The sequence below is a fragment of the Prionailurus viverrinus genome, chromosome E3 (assembly GCF_022837055.1).
Source record: "Prionailurus viverrinus isolate Anna chromosome E3, UM_Priviv_1.0, whole genome shotgun sequence".
NCBI lineage: Eukaryota > Metazoa > Chordata > Mammalia > Carnivora > Felidae > Prionailurus > Prionailurus viverrinus.
In genome coordinates this window covers 25111363-25132606 of record NC_062576.1, presented here as the reverse complement: position 1 = coordinate 25132606, position 21244 = coordinate 25111363, and the positions used below count along the sequence as shown (strand labels likewise).

Genomic DNA, 21244 nt, shown 5'->3' with positions numbered 1-21244 from the left:
AAAGTCAGTGAGAAATAAAAGAACATTTCACTGAAGGAGTTTGGTGTGTCAAACACATATCGTGCTTATATCTCAGGCCGTCAGGCTATACACATCAATTGTATGCTTGCAATTCCAAAATCTGAGTAACCAACCCAGACCATTGTTTTGAGCTCCAAATCCATAAGCCCGAGTGCTTATCTGACGTCTCCCCTTGAATGTCTCACAGGTACCTCAAACTCAATATGCCCAGAACTAAACCCATCTTCTCCCAAGTCGGTGATTCTTAACTGGGATAATTTTGCCCCAGGGACCTCTGGCAATGTCTACAGGCATTTTTCATTATCGTGAGTTGGGGGCCAGGGGTTGATACAGGTATCTAGTGGCTAGAAACAAGGAATGCTAAACATCCTACCATGCATAGGACAGCCTCCTACAACAAAGAATAATCTGAACCCAAATGTTGATAATGCATAGACCGAGAAACCCAGGGCTCTATCTATACTTCCTCTTTTGAGAATGGCATACTTAACAAGCCTCTGATCTCATCTCTGGCCCTTCCTCTCTCTCTCTCCTAATTGCAGCCACACCAGGTTTCCTGTAGCTTCCTGAATATAGTGTGCCTCTCCTATGCCTGTGCCCCCGCACACCATCATCCCTCCTCCTGGGAAACCCTTCCTCCATGTAGCCAACTCTCTTGGGAGACTCACCCTCTCTGCCTGCCGCTAGTCTGGGTTGGACCCTGTAGCTGTGCAGGCCATCTTCTGTTTAACCTCCAGAACCTCTCTCTGCTATTCTCCACCTTCCTCTGTGTCCCATTGGTGACCTCCATGGACTCTCCCTGGACTTCTGATTGGGTTTGGCCAGTGGGAGGCACCATCAAGAGACCAGAGAGTGGGAGGAGAGAGGGGCTGAGACATTTACTCCACCTCTCATTTCCTTGTGGGGCTGCGGCTGCCTCCCTTCATCCAAGCCCACAGCCCCTGTCTGCCCTAGCTCCAGTGCTTGCTGGGTTCCCTAACTGCTCATGCCAACTCAGCAAGTGGTGGTGGCAGCTTCCTACTGTGGCTGGCCTTGGCATGCTTCACTGTCCCCTCTGCTTCCTGTAACTCTCCCCTCTCCTTTCTTAAAGTCCCTTCATTGAATTCTCTTCAGTCACCCCTGTTCCTGCCGGGACCCTGACTATATGTTCCTGTAACACTGAAGCATGGTACCGTAATCATCTTTTTACATCTCTTTTCCTAGACTGTGCTTTTGGGGGTAAATACTGCTTTTTTAAAAAATTGAAGTATAGTGGACATACAATATTAGTTTCAGGTGTACAACATAGTGGTTCAATAATTATATACTTTATGAAATGCTCAACCATGATAAGTATAGTTACCATCTGTCACCATACATTACTACAATATTATTGACTATATTCCCTATGCTGTACTTTTAATCCCCACAATTTATTTTATAACTCAAAGTTTGTATCTCTTAATTCCCTTTACAATGACTGTTTCTTTTCTATTGTGTCTTGGTGGCCTAAAACAGTTATTGTATGGGCTCTTATGGAAAGATCAAAAGAAGAAATCTATGAATTATTTCAGGCACTTAAAAAATTTTAAATTCCAATATAGTTAACGTACAGTGTTATATTAGTTTCAGGTATACAATATAGGGATTAAACAATTGTGTACATTACTCAGTGCTCATCATGATAAATATACTCTTAATCTCCTTCACCTCGTTCACCCATTCTACTCACCTCCCCTCTGGTAACCATTAGTTTGTTCTCTGTAGGCAAGAGTCTGTTTTTTGATTCTTTTTTTTTTCTTTGTTCATTTGTTTCTTAAATTCTACATATGACTGAAGTCATATGGTATTTGTCATTCTCTGACTTATTTCACTTAGCATAATATGCTATAGATCCATTCATGTTGTTGCAAATGGCAAGATTTCATTCTTTTTAATGGCTGAGTAATATTCATAGATATATAGTCTCCATTCATCTATTGATGGACACTTGAGCTGCTTCCATAATTTGGCTATTCTAAATAATGCTGCAATAAACACAGGGGTACATATATCTTTTTGAATTAGTGTTTTTGTTTTCTTTGGGTCAATACCCAGTAGTGGTATTACTGGATCATGTAGTAGTTCTATTTTTAAATCTTTTGAGGAACCTCCATATTCTTTTCCACAGTGGCTGCACCAGTTTGTGTTCCCACCGACAGTACACGATAGTTCCTTTTTCTCTGCATCCTTGCCAACACTTATTGTTTTTTGTGTTTTTTATTTTAGACATTCTGACAGGTGTGAGGTGATATCTCATTGTGATTTTGATTTGTATTTCTGTGATGATTGATGATGTTGAGCATCTTTTCATGTGTCTGTTATCCATCTATGTCATCATTGGAAAAATGTCTGTTCATGTTTTCTGCCCATTTTTTAATTGTATTGTTTTTCGGTTGTTGAGTTGTATAAATTCTTTCTATATTTTGGATACTAACCCTTTATTGGATATGTCATTTGCAATGTCTTCCCTATTCAGTAGGTTGTCTTTTAGTTTTGTTGGTTGTTTCCTTTGCTGTGCAGAAGCTTTTTATTAAAATTTTTTATTATTTATTTTTGAGAGAGAGAGAGTGTGAGTAGGGGAGGCATAGATAGAAAGAGAGGGAGACACAGAATTGGAAGCAGGCTCCAGGCTCTGAGCTGCAGTACACAGCCTGAGGTGGGGCTCAAACTCATGAACTGAGAGATCATGACCTGAACAGAAGTCAGACGCTTAATTGACTGAGCCACCCAGGTGCCCCGGAAGCTTTTTATTTTTATGTACTCTCAATAGTTTATTCTTGCTTCTCTTTCCCTTGCCTCAGGAGACATATCTAGAAAGAAGTTGCTATGGCCAATGTCAGAGAAATTACTGTAATTGAGGTACTTTGAATAATCCCATTATCACACATCCTTCTCTACACATCCCTTAGGGTTGTGACCATTAAGTTCCCCAGAAGGACTTCATCGTCACTTGAGATGTGCAAAAGCAGATCACATCGATATTTTATTCCAGTGCAAAGGCCCCTATCCAGACAGCCTGGCAAACATGATAAACTTGTGGCTAACCCATATGATTTCACTCCTATGTAGAATTTAAGAAACAAATGAACAAAGGAAAAAAAAAAACCAGAAAACAGATTCTTACCTACAGAGAACAAACTAATGGTTACCAGAGGGGAGGTGAGTAGGGGTGAACTTGTGGATTCATTCTATAGCATGAAGAACTGTTAGGAGTTTGTGTAGGAAAACAAAGCAATAGAAAATGTTTTTCTTTGCTGTTGACTTATCTCATAGCCAGACTAGGAGTGGGAGTGGATTCGGATGGGGGAGGGGTCTTTGGCAGGACAAGAGCAACATAACTCTGCTAGTGAATTGGGGGAGCTAGGGAAAACACACCTCAGTTTCCTCATCTGGAAGACGAGGAGGTTGGACTAGATAATTCCTAATGAACCTCTCAACACTGATACTTTAGTGACATCTGTAGATTTGTCCACCCAATACCCATTCCTCCCTCTTTATGCTAAGAGCCCCCTTCTCTTCTGTTAGCTCATGTGGTCAGGTGGACTAATTCCACTCTGGACTTCAATGGGGGCATGTGACCCAGGCCCGGATAATAGCAGCATCAGAATAGTGGGAGGATGTGTTTGTTTCAGGGACAGGCACATGGCACTGGACTGTGCCAGAGTATTCCATCTCATTTAGCTACAGTGTTAGGCACAGAAATGGGCACATCACCTAGATGGTCCTTCGAATTGTGGGATAATCTCCATTTCTGCTAGCGTTGCCGAAGAGGACAGCCAGGGGAAAAGTTACTCGGTAATGGAGCCAACACTGAAGAAAACAGAGCTGAGGGATGGAGAGAGCAAGACTGGGTCCTATGGATACTTGGAGCCCTGGATACAGCTGTAGCTGTGAGCAGTTACCTGTGTACTTCTGAATTGTAAGAGCCAATATATTCCATTCCTCATTCGTTCTTTCAATCATTCTGCCTAGGGTAGTTTGAGTTGTGGTCTCTACCACTTGTGACCAAAGAAGTCCTGACCAATATAGAAGCTCCATTGTTCCTTGAAATTTAAATAATGAGAAGCCAGAAACAAGTCTACATAAAGCATGATTCCATTTATATGAAATGTCCAGGAGAGGCAAGTCCGTAAAGATAGAAAGCAGATCAGTCGTTGGCAGAGACTGGGAAAAAGGGGAAAAGTGGAGTGACTGCTAATGTGTACCAGGTTTCATTTGGGGAGTGATGAAATGTTCTGGAATCAGACAGTGGACGGTTGCACCCTGTGAACATGCTAAAAACCATTGAATTGTATACTTTAAACTGGTGAATTTTATTACAGGAATTGTATACTAATTTAAATAATTTAAATAAATTTAATTATGGTCATTGGAACTCCCCCAGGGAGTGAATGGGAGCACCTGCTTTCCTCACTTCCTCTTCCGTGGGGGACAGAAAGGACCACAGTGAGAATGGCAGACTTGGAAAATGCTTTATTTCAAGGAATTACAAAATCCAGTGAAATACGGGGGGAAACAGAGCATCACTATAATCTGGTGTAACAGAAGAAATGGCCACCTAGTTTTGCTTTCCAACTACACACACAAATGGGGATCTCATTATTTAAGGTAAGACACGATAAGCTCAAAACTATAGCTCACTGTACCTCGGGTTCCCTCATTTGATCTAGAAATTGCAAGGGAGCTGGTAACAACATCTCTTGAGCTGTTGCATCTACCTCCACACAAAGTTCCTTCATTTCATTTGCCAGATGACCAGGAATCATACACTAGTTTGGCTGCAACCAGGTCTTCCACCGCCATTCCTGGAAGGAGCAGAAATGTGGTTCACTTTTTGTCAGAACACCATTCCCAGGAACAGTCCAGGCCCTGTGACTGGCAGTTTTCTGACTCACTGTCTGTGCTGCTAACCATGCCCATTGGGGTAAAAACGTACTCATATCCAGAGGTGCATTTAGGCTTGGAAGGTCTGGGAAGGACAGGGTGAAGCAGGGAAAAGATGCTAAGCAAGAAATGCCCACCAAACACATTTTAAATGTCCTTCAAAGTTTAATTTAGTGTGCTGAAAACTTTCTGTGAACAGCCGGATGGTCAATATTTAGGCTTTGCAAGCCCTATGGTCTCTGTTGCAATCAACTCTGCCATTGTGGGGCAAAAGCTGTCATACATGATAGGTAAGCAAATGACCCTGGCCATGTTCCAGTAAAACTTTCTTTATGGACACTGAAGTTTGAATTTCATGTGATTTTCATCCGTCACAAAATATTCTTCTTCTTTTTTGTTTTCTAGTCATTTGATTAGAAACTATTCCCAGCTTGAAGGCAGGACAGAAACAGGAGGTGGGCCGAGTATGGCCCACAGGCTATAGTTTGCAGACCCTTGGTCTAGTCCAAACCCTGCATCCTTCAGCAACCCCACTTATCTTATTGTTTTGGATATGAAGCTTAACCTCAAGTGGGTATGTGTTTTTAAAGGACATATCCTTTAAAATATCCTGATTTTTACTAATTTTTGTAGTCACCACTACATCCAGTACAGAGTCTGATACATAATAGGTGTTTAATATGCACCTGCTAGATGGAAAGCTGTGCCAATAAACCAATCCCCAAAGCAAGAAAACAAAAATTTCTCAGAAGGGCACAGCAGATTTCTGCAGTATGGTCTGCTGAAGGGGTTGCTGACCTCTGATCACTGAACTCTGAAATTTTCCATCACAACTGGATCAGTGTGATGTCTTTGAACCAAGCTCTGGGTAAAGTTTACACTGCTTTTTCCTGTCTCCCTGTGCATGAGAGATTTTGAAAATATATTTAAAAGGCAGCAAGGTACGGATACTGACCCATTGGCATGGATGCTAGGTGGCCAGAGTACTCTTAATGTTCTGCCAAGCATTAAAGCTTTGGGTTCTTGATCATAGGAAATAGGCAAGATCTTGGGAGAAGGGTGGAAGACATTCTTGGGGGCTCAGGGCAATAACTATTTATCAATCAGTTTGGGAGTATTTCAATATTTTAGGTGTATCAGCTATCAGCTCTGTTATCATGTGCGTCGACTTCCTTAACTCCGAGTGGGGAGTAAAGTTGCTGGGCTGAGGGGCAGACTGGCCACTGGGAGCCCATCCTTTGTTGGGCTTCTGTCGGTAATGGGGGTCCCCATGGAAGTCCCTATCAAATCAGCAAGTAGGAGGGTAGGGAAGGAAGGACAAAAAGGGGTCTCAGGCTGTACTTCCTGGGTGGGTCTCTTCTGGTAGGTCTCCCTGCCATTTCCCTTAAGCTCCCTGTCTTAAAAACAATTTTTTTTAACATTTGTTTACTTTTTTTTTTTTTTATAAATTTTTTTTTCAACGTTTATTTATTTTTGGGACAGAGAGAGACAGAGCATGAATGGCGGAGGGGCAGAGAGAGGGAGACACAGACTCGGAAACAGCCTCCAGGCTCTGAGCCGTCAGCCCAGAGCCCGACGCGGGGCTCGACGCGGGGCTCGACGCGGGGCTCGACGCGGGGCTTGAACTCACGGACCGCGAGATCGTGACCTGGCTGAAGTCAGACACTTAACCGACTGCGCCACCCAGGTGCCCCAACATTTGTTTACTTTTGAGAGATAGAGAGAGACAGAGCACAAGCAGGGAAGGGGCAGAGAGAGAGACACACACGCACAGAATCTGAAGCAGGCTCCAGGTTCTGAGCTGTCAGCACAGAGCCTGACGCAGGGCTTGAACCCATGAACTGTGAGATCATGACCTGAGTCAAAGTCAGACGCTCAACTGACTGAGCCACCCAGGCGCCCCAAGCTCCCTGTCTTTAAACATCCTTACCCCCACCTCTGAAGGATACCTTCTTCTGACTTTCATTTAGATCTAAGTCCAAATGATTTCCTGCTGACACTTGCTGTATACAAATCATTTTACACACATACACATGTCACTTAATTCTCATAAACACTGAAGGGAACTGGTAGTGAAGATACCGTGGCTCAGATGGAGTGAGGTCACTTGCCCAAGGACGCATATCCAGGGAATGGCAGAGAAGGGAATCCCACCCAGGACCACCCAGTTCCAGAATTCATGGGCTTACTACCTACTGTGCTAACACACATAAATAATTGACTCAAATGACAGATTTCATGACTCAAATACAGAGTCCAGTGACTCATTCCCCTTTGCACCAAAGGGCAAGCCTGACCTTGTGTTCTGGCTGGAGTGTGCCCTGGGAGCAACAGTCCTTACCTAAAGACTTGAACACCGTGGTCTTGTTGCAGTGCGCTGGCTTGACTCCCCTCACCACTTCTCCCAGCTCAGCAAAGATCTCAGCCTGTGAAATGAACACACACTGACCCGGGGGCCAGGGAGCCAGTGTCTGCTCTGGCCAGCTTCTGAAACAGGGGCAGGGAGAGCACCCAGAACTGGATGAGGTTCTTGACAAAAAGACCGTTTGTAAACTGGCTCCCCCCATTAAAAAAAGGATATATATATAATATATATATATGTGTTACATATGTATATATATAATATAATTATAATTATTACATATAACACATATGTATTATATATAACATATATAATATGTGTTATATGTTATATATAATATTATAATTATATATAACACATATGTATTATATATAACATATAATATAATAATTACAATTATTGTATAATATATAATCATAATATAATTATACACACACACATATATATTTATATATTTTTTTTGCATAATATCTGCCTTTGTGATATACCATGAATGCAGAGATACAAGTTTGTAGCCAGGAGAATGTCCAGCCAAGACAGTCTGTCAGTGAGGAAATAAGCATATTCTTATCTTAACGCTCATTTTGGCAGCCCTCTTCTTGCTCCTATGTTCTGATTACAGAAGAATAAGGCCAGAACGTGGCCAACCCCAGTCTTACTTTGTTGGCCACATTGGGAAGGTTGCCAGCCACTTATCTCCCAATCTTACTGCTTCATAGGACAGCTCAGTCCGATGGGAAAAATCCATCAAGCCGCTCTCCAGGCAAAGGGGACAGGAAAACACATGTCATTAACATAATGGCCACATTATTCCAGAAGGGAATTAGAAAGGGTTGAAAGATGTTTAGGGGCTGTCACCCACAAAGAGGTAGGAGTGACTGAGGTCTGGAACAGTCCAAACGGCAGGGAAGGTTAATGAAACCCTGGCATCCAGGTGAGGCCAGCTGGACAGCAGCCCACCAGGAGGAGAGGCTTACCCCTGACAGGAGGACATCTCCAGACTCTTTCAGGGCAGCCTCTTGGGAATCCACATACAGCACAGCCTGTTTCATCAGCTCGTCGTCCAGCTCTCTCCAGTCAGGTCTGCTCGCTCCAATGGCTAAGAGACAGCAAAACGGACCCTGAACCCAGAAATAGAGGCAAGGGACACTACACGTGCCAAAAAGTGGAGGAGGGGTGGGGAAAAGGAGGTGACACAGAACACAGGGGAACACTCAGATTTGGGATGCCTCATTTCCCAATGCCAGCCCCCCCAATCAGCAAGACTGAACACTCATCAATAAGAATAATGCCTGTCTTTTTTTTTTTTTTTTTTTTGCCTTTCATACCAAGATCTTTCTAAGAGATTTTGAGGCAACTTAGCATTCATTTATTGGCTGCCTGCTATCTGTGGGATGTTTCGCACATTTTATTTATAATCCTCACAAGTACGCTTCATGTCTGATTTCCATTTACAAGGTGCACAAAGGAGGCTCAAAGAACCGAAGGTGTTGGCCATGGTTGTGTATCTAAGATGTGCTCCTGGGGCCCTTTGATGCCTTTTCTGTTTGTTTATTAGGGGCAGTGACCTCTTTATAAAATTCTGGGAACAGAGACATCACTTACAGCTTATTCACACCCTACACTCCTCCATCTTCTATCAATCTGCTTGGTTCTGAATCCTTCCCACTCCTCACCCCCAACCATTTCTCTCTTCACTCATGACAAAGGAGCCCAGTGCCAGGCTCACGGAGAAGCCCCAGTAGAGAGGAAACTGGCTCCATCCTGGCACCGAGATATCACATCCTTTGCAGTGAGCCCAGCAGCATAATGATGAATCCAAGGAATCATGCCTCCTGGCACCGGCACGTAGGATAACACAGAGGCTGCCACCAAAAGTCCAAAAGGCCAGGCAGGTAAGGAACATGAGCAAAGCTGGTCAGAGGGGCTGGATTGGAAATGGTGGAGCCCTCGGTACACAGAAGAAAGCTGGCCCTTGTAAAGAGGGCAGCCACCATTCATCTCCAGCTAATTGTGGCCATGTGAGAATGCAGGGCCACTGTTAGATATTCTCCCCTTTTTCCTTTTATTATTTTTTTAAAGAGAAGCAGGAAATCTATTTGCATGTGTTATTTCTTGATTTTTAGAGCACACTATGGTCCAAACAAAACACATCTGCCGGCTGGATCCAGCCCATGGCCAGCTAGTCTTTGGAAACCGTTATAAAGCCTTGCACCCACATAAGGCAGCATTTATGTGCCTTCCCACATTGTGTCCATTTTTCTCTACTTGTTCCCTCTCCTGCTGTTGTCCCCTACTCTAATTTTCAAAGAGATTGGTGTAAAAATGTCCTTCTTGAAGGGCATTTGTGTGGGGAGTTCTGTAGAACAAAAGCACTAACTAAATGAAGCTCGTAAATAAATCATAAGCTGGTGGGAAAAACCCTAGCTTCTCAAGCCACCTCTTCTCATTGCACTTGCATCCCCTCTCCCCAACCCTCTCCTGCCCCAGTTCTTCTGAGCAGGGGGAGTTTTCAAAGGGTCCTGTGAGGCCACTTGGGCAGATGGAGGTGGGCCAGGCAGTGAAGGGAGGGGTCTCACTCAGTCTGGGCCCTGGCCTTGCTCCAGTGGAGCAAGAATGGGTGAGGGTCAGACCCCAGCTGGGGCAGCGGGGAGAGGGTGCAGGGCGGGGGTGAAATCAGGCCTCTTAGCCAAGCTGTAAAGTAAGTTAAATCTGTTGTTGGTGTCTCCCTGTCAACCACACTTGTAACATACTTTTCTGAAATATATTTGATGCCTCTGTAAACGCCTAAGCCAATTTTGTCTTTGGGCTAGGGAAATAGAAGGGATGCCTGGACTCAAGATTTAGGCAGCACTTCCTGGAGAGTCACAGTGTGAGAGAGATTCTCTGTTGTTGGCTTTGAGGATGAAACAGCCATACAAGGAATGTGGACAGCCTCCAGGAGCTGAGAACAGCCCCCAGGAAACCAGTATTCCTCTCTTAACAATGTGAAGCATCTGCACAACCACCTAGCCCTGGAAGAGGGCTCTGAGCTCTAGATGAGACCGCAGCTCAGACAACACCTTGACTTCCTCCTTGTGTGAGCAGAGGCCCCAGCTAACCCATGCCCAGACCCCCAACACCACAGAAACTGCAAGATAATACATATGTACTGCTTTAAGCTGAAAAAGAAAAAAAATCAAGTCGGTCTGGCTGAACATTCAGCTCTTGTCCATCTTACCAAGAACTGGTTTCTTTTGATTTCCCGAGTCCTTCCAGAAATGGTCTTACTGTCACAAAGCCAGAACTGACCCATCTCTTGCCTGCCTACCCTCTGGACTCACATCATAACACCAGTCCCACACAAGCTGAGACCTTCACTTCGCGTTGGCCCATTCCTCAGACAAGCCACACACTGGTTTCCTTCACAGAACTTCTCTTTAGCTGGAACCATCCAGTCCATCTATTTGCTTACCTGTTTGTTGTCGATTTCCTTTCACCTGAATGTAAGCATCAGGAAAGCAAATGTCCCCGAGTGCTGGCTTATTTTGGCCTCCCCAGCATCTAGAATAGTGCCTGTCACATGGTAGGGATTCAGGATACATTTGTGATTGGATGCGCAACCATGACACTGGGCTTCTGCCTGCTCTCTGCCAATGTGTACAGAATTCTTAGCTTCTGAGTTCACGCCAGGTGGTTGTCATCAGAACAGAGGGCACTGAAAACGTGTTTAAACCCCTAGTATTTGCCCTCCTTGCTCACCAGATTCCAGTCTTCTTTTTGGAAGATCATAGAGAGTAGTAAAATTGAAGAGCTTGTGCTCTGATGGTAGATTGCCTCAGTTCAGATCCCAGCTTTACCACTAAGAACCTCTGACTTTGGGCAAGTCACTTAATCTCTCTATGCCTTGGTTTACCCACCTATAAAATGAAGGTAATGATAAGAATATCTCCTACCTCATAAGGTTGTTGTAAGGATTGAATGATGTAATACAAATAAAGAATTTAGAACAGCACCTGCAACAGTAAATATTCGACAGAGACCAGCTCTTGCTATAACCTCCAGAGTCATTTGAGAATCCTCAGAAGCCCCAGGAACTCTTATGGTTGGAGTCCCACCCATCCTATCACACATATTAAATAGCATCCACATGTCATATTAAATGTCTTTTGTGCTATAATTAAAAAAAAAACTTTTTCAGGGGGTAATTCTAAGTATTTTTAAGAAAGAAGGAATCATTTGACTTTTGTAATTTAAATTCCATTACATTTAAGAACTTAGCTGTGACTGATCACTTGCCAAAATGTTACATTTTATAGAACTTAAATGTATAAGCTTCTGGTTCAGGATTTTTGTTTCAAAGTTTTGAGTGAATATTGTTTTTCAGGGATCACATGTTCCTGAGGGCCTTAAAAAGCTTGGTCGTTTGCATGAGGAAAATAGCTCTGCAGATGCAGCCACTTGGTTCAGCCCAGGGACAACTATGGCCACCATCTACCCACGGCTCCGGGAGCCACTCTGCTTACCATTGATGTGAGCCCCCGGCTTCACCCATTCACCAAACAAAATGGGCTCTGTTGCCATGGTGACTGTGATGATCACATCTGCACCTGTCACCGCCTCCTGGACCGATGAACAGACCTGTACCTCTCCTTGAACTGTGTCTGCAAACTTCTCTGCATGTTCTTTGGTGCGGTTCCATATCCTCACCTTCATTGGGGGTAACAAGAGGGACATTGGTGCCATGATTGTTTGTTTATGTTTTATTATGTTTCATTGGTGCCAGGGGAAAGTTGAGCCACTCTGGGGTAAGGGGATTTAAATCATCCCCTATGGGTGTGCCTGGGTGGCTCTGTTGGTTAAGCGTCCAACTCTTGATTTCAGCTCAGGTCATGATCTCACGGTTCGTGGGATCGAGCCCACATCGGGCTCTGTGCCGACAGTGTGGGGCCTGCTTGGGATTCTCTGTCTCCCTCTTTCTCTCTGCCCCTCCCCTGTTAGCACGCAGGCACGCAGGCATTCTCTCTTTCTCTCTCATGAACAAATAAACAAACATTAAAAGAAACAAGAATGGTCTAGATCAGACTCTTGACCTAACTATTTCAGAATTGCCCATGTTGCAGTGAAGGAGTATAGATAAAGGTCATGATCGCTCCCTCTCCTCTTCTCCCGTAGCCTTCCCTGGACTTACCTCTTTGAAGGAGAACTGTTCTGTGAAGACCTCGTAGTGGCTATAGGCCTGGACCCCAGCTCCAAGGATGCACAACACTTCACTGCTGGGTGGTTTCAAAAACTATTTGAGAGAAACCAGGTGGCAAAGGTCAAGGGAGACAGAGCAGCCAGGTGAAGAACAAACACAGTGTGAGTATCAGGTGTCTTTGGCCCTATCTTTAGCTCCCTCATTATCTCTTGGGCAATGAAGGAGATGATATTTCGTGTTTCAGTTTCTCCTCTGCAGAGTGTGGAGGGGAGGAAGGAGCCTTCAGGGAGCCCCTAATATATGCCAATGCTTTACCCTCATGGTCTCATTTAGTCCAGGCAATCACCCTGTAAGCAAGGCACTCCTATTTTTATCCTCCTCTTCTAGATGAAGAAATTGGAGTCCAGAGAGGTTAAGTAACTTGCAGGGTCCTACAACTATTAAATGGCACAGTGGGGCTCCAAAAACCACACCCTTCATTCTCCAAAGACCACATTCTTTCTCCTGTGCCACCCCATCTTGGGGACATGATAGGCCACACCCACTTCTCAGAGCCCTGAGTTACTTCTAAGAGCTACCTGGAATCCATGGGCCCTTCCTTGCAACTCAAGGCTCTCCGTTATATTTTCGAAGCCCACTGCTGATCCTTTCTCAGCCTCCATCTTCCTTTAAAGAGGAATGTAGACCTGGCATTTGTGGCACCTGCTAAGGATGTACATGTGTCTGTGTTTGGGAGTGGGGCTCTATGATCAACTCATATCAAGTATCATCTCTAAGGTGAAATCTTCCTGACCTCCCTGATAGAAGTCATCCCTTCACAGCACTTATTTCTTTACAGATTTATTTCCTTGTACTGATCTGTAAGCCCATGAGGGCAGAGACAGTCTCATTTGCACAGATTTGGCACAAATCTCCTATTATGTGTAGGAAGTAAAGCAGGGTTCCTGAACCTCAGCATGACTGACATTTGGGCTGGATAATTCTTTGTCAGCAGAAATGGGTGGATGGGCTCTCCTGTGTATTATAGGATGTTTAGCAGCATCGCTGGCCTCTATCCATTTGATACTTGTAGCATCTCCTACTTCCCCTAGTTGTGACAAAACCAACAATGTCTCCAGATATTGCTAAATGTCCCTGGGACAGGAGGCAAAAATCATTCGGGGTTGAGACCTACTGGCACACCATCCATATTAAATAAGAGCCTCTTGTGGGGTGCCTGGGTGTCTCAGTCAGTTGAGCATTCGACTCTTGATCTCAGTTCAGGTCTTGATCTCAGGGTTGTGAGTTCAAGCCCCACACTGGGCTCCATGCTAGACATGAAGCCTACTTAAAAGAGAGAGAGAGAGAGAGAGAGAGAGAGAGAGAGAGGAAGGGAGGGGGAGAGAGAGAGAGAGAGAGAAAGAAAGAAAGAACCTCTTCTGCCTTTTCTGTATTCCATTCAGTAAAATATGAGTCTGTTCTTTCTTCAATATTAATTATTGAATTTCTGGAATGTAATCCTAAAAGCGAAAGTCTCTTTAATTATTAATTACTAGCGAAAAGGAGTCACAGAAATAGTAGCAGATGTTCATCTCTCCTGTAGCTACAGAAGGAGAGATACCATTTTGTGCCATAAAATATAGTTCAAAGTATCTGACTTGGGAAGTTTTCAAAATTACAATATCAACAAAACAAGCAATGTTATGCTCTTATCCAACAAGGAGAATTAGGTGATTTTTCCTTTACTAAATCAATTTTTTTCCTGTTCTTAGTTAACATGAATCTATTCTTTGAAGTACACTTGGGCTTTAGAAATCATTGCAGTGTCCTGTAAAACAAACCTTCAACTTGTGAAACTAAATCTCTAATTCTGATTGATTGTCTTACTTGATAATTTGTTGCCTTGGTAATAATGTTACAATAGACATCTCTTTTCCTAAATAGCATAACATTTATAAGATGTATTAAATCATAGCAGGATTAGTGGTACTTCATTCTTTTTCCCATAGCATGCAAATAATTAAAAACATGTATATGAATCTGCTAGGTTTCTTACTTAAAGAGCTTGGAAGTGTGTGTGTCATCTGCATTTGCTAATGAACAGCACTAGATGTAGCCCTGCCATCTCTCCAGCCCCCTCTCAGGCCATGTTCCTCTGCAATTCCTGTCCTTCAGCCACACCGGCTTCTTTGCAAATTCCCAAGCATGTGTGCTACCATCAACCACAGGGCCTTTGTACAGGTTCTTTCCTATGCATGGAATATTTTTCTCTCTGTCCTTCACAAGTAACTCCTCCTATCCTTCATATCTCTCCTCAGATATCCCTTCCACCAGAAGAGCCTTTCCAAATCCCACAGACCTCCTGTTACACACTCTCATTGCACTTCACCTCTTGCACTCGATGTATTTGTCTAGGTAATAGTTTCACAGGTATTGGTGTGATCTTTGGGTTAATATCTGTTTCCCCAAATGGACTCTTGTGTTCCATGGCAGGTACTGTATCTGGTTTTATTTACCATTCTATGCCCCAGACTGAGCACTGGGCCTGGCCTCTAGTGGGCACTCAATTATTTGCCAAATAAATGCATGCCAGGGATAAACTCTGATATGTACTGTCACCTTGAAAAAGCATGTCAGAATCCACAACTCAGGGTATATGCAATCCAAATGCAAAGAAGTTGCAGTGACTGACAAACCCGAGAACCTCTTATACTTCTCATCCTCCTCCCCAAAGCCCTAAATGAATGAGAAGTGGTGGAAAAGAAAACACTCTCTCTTCCATGGCAAAAAAAAGTATAATAGACCTTTAGTTCCTTATTGAAATAACCCATCTGCACCGCTGGGCATAAAGCTGGGAAGTTGCAGCCTAAACTCTGAAGCATCAGCTCAATGATTCTCAACTCTTATGGGAGTGCAGATTTTTATCAATGCAAAAAAAAAAAAAAAAAAGCACGGTGTAACTGGGAGCTGGGTCTACAAGATTTTGGTTTTCAAACCTGGTTGATCATCAGAAGTAACCAGAGACTATTAAAAAAAAAAAAACGACAACACAACAACCATTTTCTTGGGCCCCACCCTTAGTGATTTCAAATCTGTGTTTTGGGGATCTGAATTTTTAAAGACATTCCCCAGGTGATGGCTGCTGCATGTCTTGAGTTGGAAACCACAGACCTGGGCCATGAAGACCAGGTAGCTCAGAAGATCCCATAGCTACATGGCTTATATGACTTCAGGAAGTCCTAGTCTCCATCTCTAGGACGAAATGAGGCCAATAATACTTGTTCTCCCTCCCTCACAGAAACCGAAAGATACATCAAGACAATGGGTTGGAAGTTCTTCTGAAAAAGACCAGAGTCCTTTACAAATAAATGAAAGGCAGTAATTGTACCAGTGAGTATATATATCTCAAGGAGTCCCTTGACTATTTCAGTCTGAGTTGGGTCTGGAGATGCTTCAAAAAACCATTTCATCCAGGTGTGTGATCTGCCCCCTTCCTACACAATTCTCAGGTTAATCCTTACGTTCTTCCCTCCCCATCTTGTGTTTAGAAGACCTTAACACGCTCACAATCTGAACACCTGGTCTCTGCTGCTCCCCAGACCCCATACCTCTTTATGCTCATTCCTCATAAACTCCTAAACCAGCTCAGCAAACCGTATACATTCCCATCTCACGTGAAAGACACCCAGCTTTCCAAGCCTCTTCTCCGTAACGCTAACCTCTGAAGATACTGCTTTTATTGTAGGATGCCCTGACAGTGCTCAGGAACATCACCACCCCCTTCACTTGCTTTCCCTTTCGCCTGAAGAGTGCCCCTTCCCCCACTTACTTCCTTCAGTTTTTACTCAAATGTCACCTTCTTGGTGAATGAGATCTTCCGTGGGTAATTCAGAAGGTCACCCCTCCCCAGTATTCTCGATTCTGCTTTATTTTCAAGCAGCACACTATCTGTTTTTTGTCGGTAGTGGGTTTTTTTTAAAAGCAAATCCTAGCATGTTATTAACTCAAAAGGAGTTTGTTGTTGGTTAATTATTTTCTTAGCAAACCAAACTGTGTGTTTCACTTTTCATCTTGTGTATTGTCTTAAACCCCCATGTGCCACTCTCTGTTTTGTTCACTGCCATATCCCTGATGTTTAGAACAGTGCCCAACATATAGTAGGATCTCAGGCGGTACTAGCTGAATGAATACGTGAGTGCACTTGGATCTCTTCATCTCCCCCTCTGCTTCTTGTGCAGGATTGGCTTTGGCCTATGCAGCAACTACCCTGATTTACCAGGAGCAGTGTAGTACGGGGGCAGGGGGCAACAAAGCAGTCCTGGGGGTCATAGAAGTCAAATTTTAAATTCTTGCTCTGCTTCTCAGTAGCTGTGTGATCTTGGGCAACTCACATAACCTCTCTGAGCCACATTCCCTAAATGTGGCAAATGGAGATCATCCTATCTCCTTTGCAAGGTTGATGTGAAGATAAGGAATAAGGTATGTAGGGTCCCCGGAAGCTGGTGGTGCTCATTAAGTGGTAGTTAATAGTTTCATGAATCCCTGTGCTCATCTGACACCCCATTTTTGGCTTATGGAGTTCCAGTTATGTCCAAAGGAATACCGAAGTAAGTCCCTCACTTCTCCCTTAGGCTTCCAAGCTTGAGGCACCCAACCCCGCTCTCCAGCAAACCCCAACAACACAGGCTGGCACTAATCTTACCTTAGTGGCGATGGCAGATACTGCAGCTGTTCTCTTTGCGGTGATGACATTTCCATCCATGACCTTGGAGGAAAGGAGAGGCAGTGAGCGAGGGGCAACCCTAGCCACGACTTAAGCAGAAAGAAACAGCTCAAAAAGAGCAGCGTCAGGAAGTATCACAGTATCCTACAAAGAGCACAGGCTTGCTGTCAGATCTGGAGCTAATTTTTCCGCTTATGAGAAATGCACCTTTGAAGAAATATCTTAATCTCTAAGTACCATTTGGCTCACCTGTAAAAACAAAGACAATGCCAACCATTCAGAAGACTTTGGTGAGGATTAAAGCACTCACATAAATGTAAATATCTAGCACATGATGAGCCTTCAAGAATTGCCCATTTTATTTTCTTTCCCTGGGTCTCTCAAAACACCAGATGAAGGAACAATTTGAGGAATTAGAGTAAGTCATATGACATCTGTGCAAGGGCCATGAAATTCTACCTCTTAACTGAAATTCTACCTGGCTCTTAACTCTTACCACACATGTGGGGAGCTTTGTGAAGATACAGATGCCCAGGGAATCTCTCTAAGGGAGGCACCCAGACACCCTTGTTTTCAAAAGCTCCCCAGGGGATTCTGAATTATGTTTGGCTAAAAATAACCACCATCCTTTGTGTTATTCTCCTGTTTTTAAGTTATTCATCTTAGTTGCTCCCCAGGTAGTATCAGTATTCTCATTTTATACACAAGGAAGTGAATCACTTACTACTGAGCAGATTCAGGAAGGATCTAAGGTCTTGTCATTTAGTTTAAAAGCCTGAGCCGGTCCCACTTTCTGGGGGAACCACCATTGGTAGTGGTATGAATGTCATCTCCTCAGAATGAGTATAGGTTGGGTAGGGCTACACAGTCTCCCCAGAGGAGTGATGTACAGCCAGGTTCCTTGGGGAGCCAGAAATTCAGGAGAGAGGATTTAAAGATCCAGAAGTATGGGTGGAATGAAGGAGACTGACCCAGCTAACAACTCAACTGCCTGGTCTCAGAGCCAGCTTGGAGGGCACAGAGCACATGGGTTCAGAGTACAAGTTCGTACAAACTCCATCATCAGGCAGGCCTAGCAATGATTCCTGGGCCTTTGGCTAAGCAGCTGTGTGACCTCCAGCAAAGTGGCTCCACTACTCTGAGGTTCAGAGTCCTCAACAGAAATTGGGAGTGGGGTGTGCAAGAAAAACTCCCACAGAGGAATGTTGCCACAATTGAATGAGATCAAATTCTCTGCTCTGGCACATGGTAAGTGCTCAGTAAGTGGCAGTTAGGAAGGCAGTAGACACAGTCTCCAGAGAGTATAGACCCTGGACTTACACTGAGTAGGTCTGCAGTCCAGCCATGCCACTTATTTAGTTAGGTAAACCTGCGTAAGATGGGCATAGTTGCTCTGTGACTCAGCTTCCTCATCTGCAAAAGGGGGCTAATGATATTACTTACCTCACAGAGTGCTTCTAGGTATTAGGAGAGTTAATACAAGTCGAGTCCTCCATGCCTGATACATACAAAGTGCTCAATGAATGAGCTACTGCTGTATTTTGGTACTACCATGAACCGTTCAAACCAGTGACTGTGTATCTCTCAGAAAAGCGTCCCAGGGATTATAGGACACTCCTTTTCTTCCACTAGAGAAGTCACTAAATAAATGTTTCCTTGGCTACTGAGTTTGATGAGCTGTATATTGGAGTAACTGGGACAGGGCAAGAGCATCTACAAGAATGATGAGATTATTACTTCCACACTGTCACACACTTCAAGTAGCAGGTGCACTCTGGTGCTGGATTGTGCATCCTCAGGAAGTCCTGGAAACAGATACACAGTCACAGACACCCTTCATTGTTGCTGGTATCCAGAGACATCATTAGTCAGAGAGGGGCACGTGTGGTCCCCATCAAATCTCCACCCAGCTCTCTCAGAGAACTAATTTCCAGGCTAGCTCTGGGCCCAGGGGCCCCCACTTCATCCCAGGCAGGGAGTTGCTCACCGCCAGAAGGGAGCCATTGCTGGGCTCAAAGAGCAGCACAGTGGCCTGGTGGGAGGGCACCATGGAGATGGTGCTGTGGCCCTCGTAGAAGGTGACCAACTTGGTGGTCAGGGCGTCTTCTGCAGCACTGTAGGCAGGCATGACCCCCAGGAAGCTGCAAGGAGAGAGGGATAACTTCAACCCCTTCCAAGCAATGCTGGGGTGCCCTATCAAGTCCCAGTGTACGTTCCTTTCTCTTTCCTCTGTCACTGCCCTACTGTCCCTCCTTCCCCCCATTTCCGCTGTCCTTCCTTTAGGCAGTATGCGGAGTATAAGAGTCGGCCTCTGGATGAGAAAAACTATCCTAGTTCTGCTACTAACTACCTGTGTAACCTTGGGTAAGTTAACCTAAGTCTCAGTTTTCCCCATCAGTAAAATGCTTGCATCAATACCTACCTATATGGAGAATGTGTTGAATTAAACAAGATAACGCCTGTAAGGCGCCCACTTGGTACTGTGTTAGCGCAAATATTAGGTGGCAACTGTTACTCGCAATGATTTAGACGAGCCCTCTATTCCTTTCTCCCGCTGCTTCCCTTCGCGTGCCTTCCCTTCCCCGTTTCCAGTTTCTCCAGCACCTGGCCCCCGCCTTTCTCACTCACCCCCTGTGCTTGGCCACCGGCACCACGGTGCGGACCGGCTGCATGACGCCTCCGTCGGGGCCGCTGGAGAAGTTGGCCAGAGCCGCCTCCAAAGGCGGGATGAGGAGGCTGGAGCTGCGGAGGTGCTCCAGCACCTCGGCGGCGCTCAGAAACGCCGGCGCCCGGCTCATCTCGCCGCGGGCCTTCGATTTCAGCTGGGGCACAGCGCACGGTGTTCCCGAGGCTGCTCCCTAAATGAAAGCTGGGCGCCGCGGTGCCGCCTACTGGTCACCGCCTAGCTGGGGGGCGGGGCAACGCTGGTCTCCGCCCTCCGCCTGTCTCCCACGCCTCCCCCCACCCCCAACCCAGGGGCAGAGCTGGGTCCCCTCCAGCAAGGAATTCTCTAGGATCGCAGTTGAGGCAGTGGGTGGGCTGGGAGTTCAGTATTCTTGGGTCCACTTCCACAATTCCTATAATTAGCTGTAGTCATTGCAAAGGGCTTAGTCGCGCCCACCCTCGTTCTTCCCCACCTGTCGTCCTCTCCCGGAAAGAGGAGAGCGGGGAGATAGGGGTCAAACGGTGGCAGGGCTCCTTTTTTTTTTTTAATTGTTACCTGCTGCTGGGAGATCTTAGATGAAAGAAGATAGTTATTTAAAAAACGTTTTCTTTTCAATTCTGCCCCTTTCTGGAGTCTCTTATCCCAACCTCCCTCCCACTCTCACTCCCACCTCCAGATCCCACACTGCTGATTGTTTTAAGTGCAGAATTTTCTTCTAGGTTGACTAACTCACCTAACCTTCACCTTTTAAAGAGGTGGAAGTCCCCAGGACAAGATATAATGGCCTCAGTGAGTGACACATAGAGCCAAAATGCCTAAGAATGCACCTTTTCTTCAAGGAGCTTATTCTTGAGAGGAGGAAATAAGACAATATGTGCAACAGGAAGGTAACCAAAATGCAGGGCGGTAAATTGTAGCTGCCATATCAGAGATAGGAAAAATAAACGTTTTTGATAATGCAAAGAAAAGAGATTATTTTGATGTCGACTGTTTAGATAAAGGTTTTATGAAGGGGGGGATAAATCAAGCCAAAAAATAAAGTTAATAATGGTAAAACAACAACAGTGTTAACTTTACTATGTACCAGGTAATGCACCATGCATTTTAGGTGCATCACCTCATCGAATTATACAACCTCTATGGTAGGTACGTGTTTTTAGCCGGGCTCTCCAGTTGAGGCCCTGAGGGATGAAGGGCTTTGTCCACAGTCACTCAGCACATCAGCAGAGGAGTTGGGATCTGCCTTTGAAGTCTGTCTCCGGGACTCTAATCCTTTTTTTTTTTTCTTTTTTTAATGTTTATTTATTTTTTGAGAGAGAGACACACACACAGAGGGTGAGCAGGGGAGGGGCAGAGAGAGCAGGAGACCAAATCTGAAGCAGACTCCAGGCTCTGAGCTGTCAGCACAGC

At 44.7% G+C, this 21244-nt stretch overlaps 1 protein-coding gene across 1 annotated transcript; it reads right to left on the bottom strand.

Annotated features, from left to right (window-relative positions):
- Positions 1 to 4503: 4503 nt before the first annotated feature.
- Positions 4504 to 20023, bottom strand: CRYM (crystallin mu). Its single transcript, XM_047838833.1, has 8 exons — positions 19798 to 20023; positions 19157 to 19310; positions 17149 to 17211; positions 12459 to 12560; positions 11794 to 11977; positions 8266 to 8387; positions 7268 to 7352; positions 4504 to 4847 (listed from the first exon to the last, which is right to left on the bottom strand). Exons 1-8 carry the CDS (start codon positions 19965 to 19967, stop codon positions 4783 to 4785), a joined length of 945 nt encoding a protein of 314 aa, XP_047694789.1. The 5' UTR covers positions 19968 to 20023; the 3' UTR covers positions 4504 to 4782.
- Positions 20024 to 21244: the final 1221 nt, after the last annotated feature.